At 43.8% G+C, this 12500-nt stretch overlaps 1 protein-coding gene and 1 long non-coding RNA gene across 2 annotated transcripts in view; one reads left to right on the forward strand and one right to left on the reverse strand.

The window, feature by feature from the left end:
• The window catches only part of LOC121846705, a 6376-nt gene extending 4077 nt beyond the window's left edge, over positions 1-2299 (forward strand). The window contains exons 6-7 of the mRNA XM_042323683.1: positions 103-705; positions 2273-2299. Of these exons, the coding sequence (XP_042179617.1) occupies positions 103-705; positions 2273-2299 (630 nt within the window). The remainder of the gene's footprint in view (positions 1-102; positions 706-2272) is intronic.
• Positions 2300-9167: 6868 nt separating this feature from the next.
• On the reverse strand, positions 9168-12476 carry LOC112252001. The gene is made up of 3 exons (XR_002953797.2): positions 10753-12476; positions 9861-10331; positions 9168-9374 (listed from the first exon to the last, which is right to left on the reverse strand). It is a non-coding gene; the product is annotated as an uncharacterized LOC112252001 (long non-coding RNA).
• Between the last annotated feature and the right edge of the window lie 24 nt (positions 12477-12500).

Below are 12500 nucleotides of genomic sequence, written 5' to 3' on the forward strand. Positions count from 1 at the left end.
CACCTCCACCAGAGCAACGTTCCTCACAGCATTACATATTATTTGTTTGACTGTGATGATTTCTGTTTTGTTTTTTCAAGAACCTCTCTGTCTGATGTGCAGAAGAAGACAACCAACTCTGACTCGCTACAAGTCCTCTTAGGTGTCTCAGAGGACACCCTCGTCACCTGTGTGCAGGACAGCCTGCAAGGTTCTCTCTCCAAACTTGCATGCATGTCCAATTCTCCATCTGGAAGTGCAGGCTCTCCGAAGATGACCCCTGCTGTAATGGCAGAAGTGATTAAAGATGTCAAGTCGGCCGTATCAGTGGTCGTTAAGAGTGCCTCCGCTAGCCAAACCTCTCAAGTGACACCGGTAAGGGGAGACTCACAGACCAAGGTGGCTGAGAGCATGGTGAGAGAGCTGGCTGCTAAACTTGAAAAAGTTGACCAAGAGAGCAAGAGTCTAACAGGGCAAGTCATGACCACGATCTCTGACACAATGGTGGCTTTTGTTGACGAGAACGAACAGAATTTGCTGAAAGATCTGAAGGACAAGATCACGTTTTTGGCATCGCATGTTGGCTTCATTGACGATCTTGATGCCCTGATAAGGAAATACGAGAGCAGCTACAATATTGGTGAATCTGGTTCCTCCTGCACGCTCACGTCTAAGAGCATCCAAAAACTCTCCTGCCGGGAGTTTCAAACATCAGCAATACAAGCAGTGAGTGGAGTTCTTGCCAAAAAAGTCAGTAGTTTGAGCTTTCCTAGTTCAGTCGTTCAGTCTGAGTTAACAGGTGCTGTATCAGGTCAAACATTGTCTGGCATTGTAAAGACAGAGTCAATTCACCCAGTGGGCTCAGCAGCGTCAGTAGTTGTTAAGACTTTCGTGTCAGATCTGAAGTCCTTGGCTGAATCTGAAGAGAGTCCTCAACAGAAGAGTGCCTGGTCTGCTGCTGTTCACATTTACCACAGCATCCAAAACAACTTGAAAGATTATTTCGGCAAGCTTCAGAGATTTGCCCTAAAGAGCATGGTCACATCTGATGACAACATCACAAATGCTGAGTTTAAGGAGACAGTTCCGATTCCTTCATTAGACATGAAATGTAGGCCCAGTAAGAGTGAGCCTCAGTTGCCAGAGTCCACTGGTGACGTTACTTTACAAAGAGGCCTAAGTGAGTGCTCAAAACTTCTTTGGGCACAAACTGAGTCAGAAGAAAGCAAGCTCCTTCTGACAACTTGCACCAAAGAAGTCATCTCAGAGCTTCTGGTCTTGTACAAGACTGAGATGTCAAAGGAGGACCCCCTGTACACTGTTGGAGAAAAAGGATCAGACTTCTCTATTGAGAGACAACAATTTGTAGAGGGCGTTCTGGCTCAGCTTGGGGATATCTCCCATTCCAGGGCCTCATCACCAATAGTATATGAGTTCCCCTGTCAAATTGAGGACAGCAGAAGTAAGGCCACAGCTTCTTTGACCAGTCTGTTAGATTGCATGAAAAAACTCTCAAGTGAGGAATTCAAGAGAGACACCACTCAAGCAGTGAGTGAGTTCCTAGTTAAAAAGTCCAACAGTAGCTTAACTAGTGCACAGCCTGCTTATTCTGTAGCATCCAGGTCTTGTTCCGTTCAAAACCAGAGAACCTTGTCAAAGGATATTTGTGCGGATTCTGCTGCCTTTGGCATCATTGACACATTTGTGGAAGACCTGCAGAGCTTGGCGCAACCTGCAGAAGTAGAGGAGAGAGAACCTGACCTCCAGGAAAATGCACAAAAGCGAAAGAGCAGGATCTGGTCTGCTACCACTAGTTTATATAAAAATATTAAGAAGACATTAAAGGGCTTCACCATTCACCGGCGGAGGTCAGACGTGCAGAGAAGAATGTCTAGCCATACACCCACAGAGGACTCTGGACATCTTGTGACTAAGGAGTACCTTGGTTTGGCAAGCCAGAACTTGACGCAAGCTAGTAAGAGTGTGCCTCACTTGCCCAGTTTGAACCAGGAAGTGACTCTACACATGGGTGTCAGCGAGAGTTCAAAACTTCTCTGGACTGAAACAGACGAGGGTCTAATGAACAATAGTACCAAACAGGTCATTTCAACAATCTTGACCTCATGCGAGGATCAGACATCAAATGCACCTTGCTTCTCCACAGTAGGAAAGAAAATATCTGATATGTCCCTTGAGGTCAACATATTGGTAGGTGGTGTTCTGTCTCAGCTGAAGGACATCTCCTTGTCAAGGTCCCCAACACCATGTGAAGACATGTTTGAACGTCTCCAAGGTTCTACTGAGCGAACCTCTCCAGTAAGTCTAGATTGCAGCACGGCTGCCTCCAAAGGCATTGCATCTTCCCACAGTCTTTCAACAAAGAGCCTCCAAAAACTTTCTAGTCATGAGTTCCAAACCAAAGCTGAGAAAGAAGTGAGGTCCTCTCTAGATCATTTAACATTGTGGAGGAAGGTACAACAGGTCCAGTCTCTACATCATTTAACATTGTGGAGGAAGGTATCTGGAACCTCCCTGCTCACCACTGGACAGGTAAGTACCTCCAGTCTGTATCTACATCTACCAGTCCTGCATTCACAAAGAGCAAGTCTGTTGCTGCATCATCAGTCTGAGTAAGTCAAGTTTCTCAGAAAAGATCTTCAAATGTCAGACACAACACTTGTTCAATCCAAATATTTACATATCAAAGCAGTCCTGCTTCACAAAGAGCAAGGCCATCTTGAGGTCAACCAGAGCAGTGTTACACCTGGTGATGCCTGTGTGGACATTCCGCACAAATTACTACCTAAAACCACTAAGCTCTCAGGATCCATGCTGGAGGATATTGGCACGATCCGTTGTAGGAGTGCTGACAGCCAAAATACAAGAAATACCTCTTCTTCACGCTCCTCCATCTCTCTAACACCTACTTCAAAATCAAAGCAGTCAGAATGGGACTTCACCTTGCCCGGTACTCCTATCCCCACTGAATTATCTGCTCAGAGTGACTTTCCCATTGTAAGAAACATGATCATTCAGGACTTGTTTCAAACAGAGAACTTACTTCCCCCATCCTTTGTGGACAAAGTCAGGCAAGCTGCTGGGGTGGTAGTGGACGAAATGGTGGAAAGTGTTGAGAACACACAGGAAGATGGACAGGGTGCTTCTCATCCTGACAACCTCCAATCTGCTGTTAGGAAATTGAGAAAATAATTTCCACTGGGACCATCCACATTTTCAGTCATGAATTTGTGGATAAAGTGATAGCCCTTCAGGACAGCCACAGCACTCCACAGGTCTTAACATTGGCAGCAGCCAGAAGTGCTTCAGACTCCATTCTTTCAAGGCTGAAATGGGGGAAGGAACAATGTGCCATATCCAGGAAGCTCTCCTCTCAGCTTCTCCAGATATTTGCTGAAGAGACAGTGAAGGGCTTCCTAAAACAATGGTTAGATGAGAATGAAAATATAAACATTGATGTTTCAGTCCAGAATGAACCAAGCACCTCTACTTGCATGGTCTTTCCTATCCAGCTCAATCAGAGCAAGCCAGAGGATAGTGACACAATGAATCAGCTCACGAAGGTCATGGTCAACAAAATGATGGATGCCTTATCAGTTGGCTCAAGTCATCAAATGATCACTAATGCCAAATGTTATTTTGAGTCCGGTACCAGCATGGCCACCAGTGACATTGTAGAAGGGATGTTGGATTTGGTAAGGGATAGCACCAGCAGTACTGGAGAGCAGATCCCCATCTTCAAGTCCAAGAAAAGCAAGAAAACCATGTTCAGCAAGATATGCTTTAACATAAAGGTATAGTACAAGTACAGATTTTTCATGAATAACACTGCTTTTGAATGTATGAGATATTATTTGTTTATATAATTCAGTATTTTAGCATTGTATTGCCTTTTTCCAGTTGATATACTGTACTTTAAGATATATAACAGTTTGTTTTAATGTGCCTTTTCCCACCAAACAGGGTTCCAAGAAAGTTAGAAAGGACCACTGTCCTCAAAAGTCTATGGAGTACCAGCCTCAGAACACTTCCCCTACTGTGTACTTTACAGGTAAGCCCTGCTGCTGCTCATTCAAGACTAAGATATTATTACTTTAGCGTTCAACTAATTCATTTGGAAAGACATTGCACTCTGCTCTGAATTGTTACCCATGACATACTGATGGTCTTTCTTTGCAGAGTCGAGGACAAATTCTCATGGCTCCTTTGCTCCAGAGGGAAATGACATCGCATATTCCTTCCCACCTGAAGAGAAGAGTCGCAAACCCTCCCTTTTCACCAGAATGTATAGAGCCATCACTAGAAGGTTCTCCAACCCAAGATAATTTTCCTCATTAAATGAGATTGCATTCATTTGTTGTCATATGTTGACTGTTTTGCTAGCACAGACTGTAATATGTTCCGCGATTCATCCACATGCATTGAGGAGTATACCACCTCAGTCACAGGCTACATGCCCACAGTGACCGTATGTACATATCCCCGACAGAAGCCATGGATTACAGGCAACATCCACGCCGCGCTAAAGGCTAGAGATGCTTCTTTCAAGGAGCGGGACACTAATCCAGATACTTATATGAAATCCTGCTATGCCCTCAGACTAACCATCAAACAGGCAAAGTGTCACGCCCTGACCGTGCCTTTTATGCTCTATTTGGTTAGGTCAGGGTGTGACTAGGCAATCAGGTGATCTAACAATCAGAGGCAGCTATCTATCGTTGTCTCTGATTGGGGCATTATGTTTGTTTATATTTGTTATTTTTTGGTGTTCATCTAATAAAGTAAGATGTACACTTACCACGCTGCACCTTGGTCTACACCGGTTCTGATGCTCGTTGGATGTGGCAAGGCTTGCAAACTATTACGGACAACAAAGAGAAACCCAGCCGCAAGCTGCCCAGTGACACAAGTCTGCCAGACGGGCTAAGTGCCTTTTATGCTTGCTTCAAGGCAAGCAACACTGAGGCATGCATGAGAGCATCAGCTGTTTGGTACGACTGTGATAACGCTCTCTGTAGCCAATGAGAGCAAACCTTTAAAAAGGTCAACATTCACAAGGGGTTAGATGTATTTCCAGGATGTGTGCTCCGAGCATGCGCGGACCAACTGGCAAGTGTCTTCACTGACATTTTCAACCTCTGTAATACCTACATGTTTCAAACAGACCACCATAGTCCCTGTGTCCAAGAAAGGGAAGGTAACCTGCCTAAATGACTATTACCCCATAGCCTTTGAAAGGCTGGTCAAGGCTCACATCAACACCATCATCCCAGAAACCCTATATATCCCCTTCAATTCGCATACCGCCCCAACAGCTTCACAGATGATTCACATCAATGATCATACTGCCCTTTTCCACCTGGTCAAAAGGAACACCTATGTGAGAATGCTGTTCATTGACTACAGCTCAGCATTCAACACCACAGTGCCCACAAAGCTCATCACTAAGCTAAGGACCCTGGAACTGAACACCTCCCTCTGCAACTGGATCCTGGACTTCCTGAAGGGCCTCCCCATGTGGTAAAGGTAGGCAACACCACATCTGCCACACTGATCCTCAACATGGGGGCCCCTCAGGGGTGCGTGCATAGTCCCCTCCTGCATGGCCAGCATGACTCCAACACCATCATTCAGTTTGCTGACGACACAACAGGGGTGGGCCTGATCACCGACAATGATGAGACAGCCTATAGGGAGGAGGTCAGAGACCTGGCAGTGTGGTGCCAGAACAACAACCTCTCCCTCAACATGAGCAAAACAAAGGAGATGATCGTGGACTACAGGAAAAGGAGGGCAGAACACTCCCCCATTCACATCAACAGGGCTGTAGTGGAGCGGATTGAGAATTAAGTTCCTTGGTGTCCACATCACCAACAAACTATCATGGTCCAAACGCACCAAGACACTCATGAAGAGGGCACGACAACGCCTTTTCCCCCAGGAGACTGAAAAGATTTGGCATGGGTCCCCAGATCCTCAAAAAGTTATGCAGCTGCATCCTTACTGGTTGCATCAACTGCTCGGCATCCAACTTTAAGGCACTACAGAGGGTGGTCCATACAGCCGAATACATCACTGGGGACAAGCTTCCTGCCATCCAGGACCTATATACTAGGCGGTGTCAGAAGGCCCCAAAAACTTGTCTAAGGCTCCAGTCCCACAAGTCATAGACTTGCTACTGTAACAGTATAGCTTCCATCCCTCTCTTCGCCCCTACCTGGTCTCAAACAGGTCTTGAATGTACAAAAAACTACATTCATGACCTTTACCAGAGCTAGAACTCTGCCAGAGAATGTTAGCATTGTCACATCTGGTGGCTTATCCATTGAAAAAGTGTCATCCTACAAATACCTACATAGGTATTTATTTGGATGACAAGTTGTCCTTTAAAGTTCATGTGGATAATCTTGTGAAAAAAATTAAATTGAAAGTGGGTTTTATTTTCATAATAAGGCTTGCATCCCGCTTATGGCTCGAAAGAAGCTTGTTCATGCCACTTTTCTCTCTAATTGATTATTGTGACTTGTTGCATATGCATGCAACCTTGCGCTTTAGTACAAATGCCAAGTCACTCACCCACCATTGCACATTGTACCAAATGGTAGATTGTACCTCACTTTATATGCGCAGAAAGATACAGTTGAAGTCGGAAGTTTACATACACTTAGGTTGGTCATTAAAACTCATGTTTCAACCACACCACAAATTTCTTGTTAACAAAATAGTTTTCACAAGTCGGTTAGGACATCTACTTTGTGCATGACACAAGTAATTTTTCCAACAATTGTTTGCAGACAGATTATTTCCCTTATAATTCACTGTATCACAATTCCAGTGGGTCAGAAGTTTACATACACTAAGTTGACTGTGCCTTTAAACAGCTTGGAAAATTCCAGAAAATGATTTCATGGCTTTAGATGCTTCTGATGGGCTAATTGACATCATTTGAGTCAATTGGAGGTGTACCTGTGGATGTATAATTTGTAGACCTCCTGTAAATTGTAGACCTCCACAAGTCTGGTTCATCATTGGGAGCAATTTCCATACGCTAGAAGGTACCACGTTCATCTGTACAAACAATAGTACGCAAGTATAAACGCCATGGGATCACGCAGCAGTGACACCGCTCAGGAAGGAGACGCGTTCTGTCTCCTAGAGATGAACGCACTTTGGTGCGAAAAGTGCTAATCAGTCCCAGAACAACAACAAAGGACCTTGTGAAGATGCCGGAGGAAATAGGTACAAAAGTATCTATATCCACAGTAAAAAGAGTCCTATATCGACATAACCTGAAATGCCGCTCAGCAAGGAAGAAGCCACTGCTCCTAAACCGCCATATAAAAGCCAGACTACGGTTTGCAACTGCACATAGGGACAAAGATCGTACCTTTTGGAGAAATGTCCTCTGGTCTAATGAAACAAAAATAGAACTGTTTGGCCATAATGACCATTGTTATGTTTGGAAGAACAAGGAGGAGGCTTGCAAGCCGAAGATCACCATCCCAACCGTGAAGCATGGGGGTGGCAGCATCATGTTGTGGGGGTGCTTTGATGCAGGAGGGACTGGTGCACTTCACAAAATAGATGGCCTCATAAGGATGGATAATTATGTGGATATATTTTATAGTTTATTTTCTGCAAATTTAATGTGTAAATATTTGATGTGTAAATATTTGATGATGAGCATGTATGATGAGCATGTATGAAGATAAGATTCAACAACTGATTCAACAACTGAGACATAAACTGAACAAGTTCCACAGACCTGTGACTAAAAAAAATGGAATAATGTGTCCCTGAACAAAGGGAGGGGATCAAAATCAAAAGTAACAGTCAGTTTCTGTTGTGGCCACCAGGCTGCATTAAGTACTGCAGTGCATCTTCTCCTCATGGACTGCACCAGATTTGCCAGTTCTTGCTGTTAGATATTACCTCACTCTTCCACCAAGGCACCTGCAAGTTCATGTAATTTCTTGGGGGAATGGCCCTAGCCCTCACCCTCCGATCCAACAGGTCCCCGATGTGCTCAATGGGATTGAGATCCGGGCTCTTTGCTGGCCATGGCAGAACACTGACATTCCTGTCTTGCAGGAAATCACGCACAGAATGAGCAGTATGGCTGGTGGCATTGTCATGCTGGAGGGCCATGTCAGGATGAGCCTACAGGAAGGGTACCACATGAGGGAGGAGGATGTCTTCCCTGTAACGCACAGCGTTGAGATTGCCTACAATGACAACAAGCTCAGTCCGATGATGTTGTGACACACCACCCCAGACCATGACGGACTCTCCACCTCCAAATTGATCCCGCTCCAGAGTACAGGCCTCTGTGTAATGCTCATTCCTTCAACGATAAACGGGAATACGACCATCACCCCTGGTGAGACAAAACCGCGACTCGTCAGTGAAAAGCACTTTTTGCCAGTCCTTTCTGGTCTAGCGATGGTGGGTTTGTGCCCATAGGCAACATTGTTGCCGGTGATGTCTGGTGAGGAGCTGCCTTACAACAGGCCTACAAACCCTCAGTCCGGCCTCTCTCAGCCTATTGCGGACAGTCTGAGCACTGATGCAAGGATTGTGCATTCCTGGTGTACCTCGGGCAGTTGTTGTTGTCATCCTGTACCTGTCCCGGAGGTGTGATGTTCGGATGTACCGATCCTGTGCAGGTGTTGTTACACGTGGTCTGCCACTGCGAGGACGATCAGCTGTCCGTCCTGTCTCCCTGTAGCTCTGTCTTAGGCGTCTCACAGTACGGACATTGCAATTTATTGCGCTGGCCACATCTGTAGTCCTCATGCCTCCTTGCAGCATGCCTAAGGCACGTTCACGCAGATGAGCAGGGCCCCTGGGCATCTTTCTTTTTGTGTTTTCCAGAGTCAGTAGAAAGGCCTCTTTAGTGTCCTAAGTTTTCATAACTGTTAATTGCCTACCGTCTGTAAGCTGTTAGTGTCTTAATGACCTTTCCACAGGTGCATGTTCATTAATTGTTTATGGTTCATTGAACAAGCATGGGAAACAGTGTTTAAACTGTTAAACTGATTTTTACAAATTATCTTGGAAAGACAGGGTCCTGAAAATGGGATGTTTCTTTTTTTCTGAGTTTACAATCCATGCTTCATCTAGATATGTTAGTGCCACTGAATGAATTTAAAATATTGATGGGCTGGATGTTGTATTGTATTGTTGTATTTTAAGGAGAAAGGAAACCGCACACCGCTCTTGATAGGATCACCTATATTTAATAAGCTTACATATCGGCCACACGGCCTTCGCCAGAGCTTTGTTGTATTTTTAGAATTATGCCATGTATTGATTGTTGCTTCCTTCTTGGCCAGGTCTCCTTGGAAAAAGAAACTCTGGGTCTTGATGGGCCTTTCCTGGTTAAATAAAGGTTTAAGAAAAAGTGTTTTTACACTGCTGCTCGTGGCTGTTTATTATCTATGCATAGTCCCTTTACCCTTACCTATACGTACAAATGACCTAGACTTACCTGCACCCCCCCCCCACACACACACATTGACTCGGTACCTGTTACCCCTGTATATAGCCTCATTATTGCTATTTTGTGTTATTTATATTTACTTTAGTTTATTTCGTAAATATTTTCTTAACTCTATTTTCTTAAACTGAATTGTTGGTTAAGGGAACATACAGGGGATATCCAAGTGTTGTTTTTTTCAGCCTCTCCACAGTGCCTGAATGTTTACCCTGGGCATATCCAATGTATTGGTCCCACATACAAATGAACTGTTTACAAAAACAACATAAAAGCAACAGATTTACATTCAAATATATATAAAAATGCCTTATCAAAACATTGTGTCCTTCAAGGTGCAAAAATAGAAACAAGGTGAATTATTTACAAATGGCATTCCTGTTCGTTTTACGTCCCAGGTGTAGCTGATTAGATTTCCCTTTCACCGTAGCTTGTGCATGTCTTGATAGTCTTTGAAGCAGTCCCTCTGCCAGGAAACAAAAAGCAAACTGGCATTTCATTATTGAATGATTATACTGTGTGATGAGCATGGTTACTTCCCTGGTGTCGTTCCATTTCACAAAAAGCAGCTTGTTAGTCCTGATCCAACTTAAGGTCCCCCTCTCCTCTGTTTTTGTCATGTTGTTTACCTGGGTCTTGGGGAATCTGATTCTGTTAGGACGAATGGTGCCACAAGCCCCTATTTTATTTTTCAAGAGGTCTATGAAAAGTGGATGTAGAACCATCAGACAGGGTGATTGACATAGCAGTGGAGGATGAAGACCTTAACCATCGGGGGCGCTTACTGGAGTGGGGTGGCTCCCAAACGTCATCATCCAAATCCTCTGCATCCTCCACTCTGTGGTGAATAAAATAAAGGGATATATTGTTGGAAGACAGAATTACAGTTGACAAAATTTACAAAATGACATTACTGTAAAGTAAAAACACCAAGCCTATCGGTACAGTGACTCACATAGAAGGTGTGAAGCACATACACAATGTAAAAACAAAAACACTTCAAAAAAAGACAGGTGAGAACCAAAAATAAACAATGGCCATGAGAGTTGAGTTACAAGGATGAAAATTACAGCAGCAAACAGTGAACTAATATGACACATAGACAACTACTTTGGAATTATATAACATTGAAATCACTTATTACATAGGCCTATGTAAACTAAATCCAAAGCACAAAAAGCAGACGACAAACAACTTCTAAAAAAATGAAATACATATAGTAAATGAGCAATATAAAGTCCTGGAAATAATTTACTTACAGATCTAAAAGTGGACCCAATCCTTCTTGAAAGCAATCTTTGTCGGCTGAGTCGAAATCCTCATAGTTCAAATCGCTCTCCTGAACCCGAGTCCTGCTCTCCTGAACCCGAGTCCTGCTCTCCTGAACCAGAGTCCTACTCTCCTGAACCCGAGTCCTGCTCTCCTGATCAAGAGTCCTGCTCTCCTGAACCCGAGTCCTGCTCTCCTGAACCCGAATCCTGCTCTCCTGATCAAGAGTCCTGCTCTCCTGATCAAGAGTCCTGCTCTCCTGAACCCGAGTCCTGCCTTCCTGAACCCGAGTCCTACTCTCCTGAACCCGAGTCCTACTCTTGTTAGAGTAAATTCGAATCTGGTATCAGGATAAATATAACAATGAGTCACCGATTGTATACTATGTATTTTTTATTAGCTAAGTAATAAATGGCAAATGCAACTTTCGTATATACGGGCTCACTGTAATACCACGCAGGGCAGAACAAGGAAATGACAAGATGTATGTAAAAAGTATTCTTTATACTGTGATAGACAGTTCCAACCCGTCTGTTGGCCTATCACAGTAGAGACTGGGCGTGGTTTAAACTTGCTCAGCCTATTGCAGGCGCTCAGGCGGGTCCCCACCTCTTGGCGCTTCTGTTGATAGATGTAACTGTTGCTGTGAAGAACATCCATGCGCTCATGCACCATACCGTTATCTCGCACCTGGCTCCTGTTATCTAACAAAAGACCGCTTGTCCTGCAACCCCACACTCTGAATGTGCCCCCTCCCAACTCATTGCACAGTTGTTTTTTTTCCTTCATGATTTTAGCTTCCTATTCACTATTCTTCGTTTTCATCTTGTTTATCCCCCATTTGAGAAGCCATCTTTTATGCTTAAGCGATGATATTAAAGCGATGAAATCTGTTTACAATGTAATGCAGCGTGTTCTGTGCGTTTCATCTCTGAGCCAGGTAGCAATAGAATGCATTACGCATAAAAGATTAAAGTCCTTGCTTTGTCCCACCCAGGTTAACCGCATATCCCTGGAAAGCTTATCTCATTGGCTACAAGACTGTCAAGGTGCCATAGTAGCCAATCCCCTGTGTAATGGATGCCTAAGCAGGCAACATATTTTAATGCACAAAGGTAGTGTCACTCCGTGGACATTCAATGTTGACATTAAGTCATACATCAGATAACATTGGCAATAGGCTAGATTTGTTCCTACCAACCTAAGGATTCATTTGATACCACCCCATGTAGCTATAGCTCGAACACAGACCAAATCGAAGCTTACCTTGTAAGATGTTTGGTGAAAACGTTGGGTAAAATAAACATTTTGAATCTCGGGGATTGTGATCAATAACAGTAGGTCACAGGCAGACAAATAAGACATCCTCATGATCTGTGGAGTCCTAGCTTTCGGTGCAAATCAACGTATGCTGTGTTTATTTAGTTTATGCTTCACAATGCTAACAGTAATGTAGGTAGCAGCCACCTTGATATTAGGTAATTTGCTCAGCCAGCCCTTAATACTATATATAGGCATACAAATGTATAAGGCACAGATCAATAGCCAAGATACTCAGCTTTCCAGAGACACCCTGCTTTTGCAGAAAGGGAATACCATTCTCATACCATACTAAATTGAATTTAAAAAATATCTAATAGGATCCCCAAATATGGGGAGTTTACATTTAAGAGGTTAAGGGCTTGTAAGTAAGCATTTCAGAATAAGGTCTACACCTGTTCAATCAAGTATCAACAAA

The sequence above is a fragment of the Oncorhynchus tshawytscha genome, linkage group LG06 (genome assembly GCF_018296145.1).
Source record: "Oncorhynchus tshawytscha isolate Ot180627B linkage group LG06, Otsh_v2.0, whole genome shotgun sequence".
Lineage (NCBI taxonomy): Eukaryota > Metazoa > Chordata > Actinopteri > Salmoniformes > Salmonidae > Oncorhynchus > Oncorhynchus tshawytscha.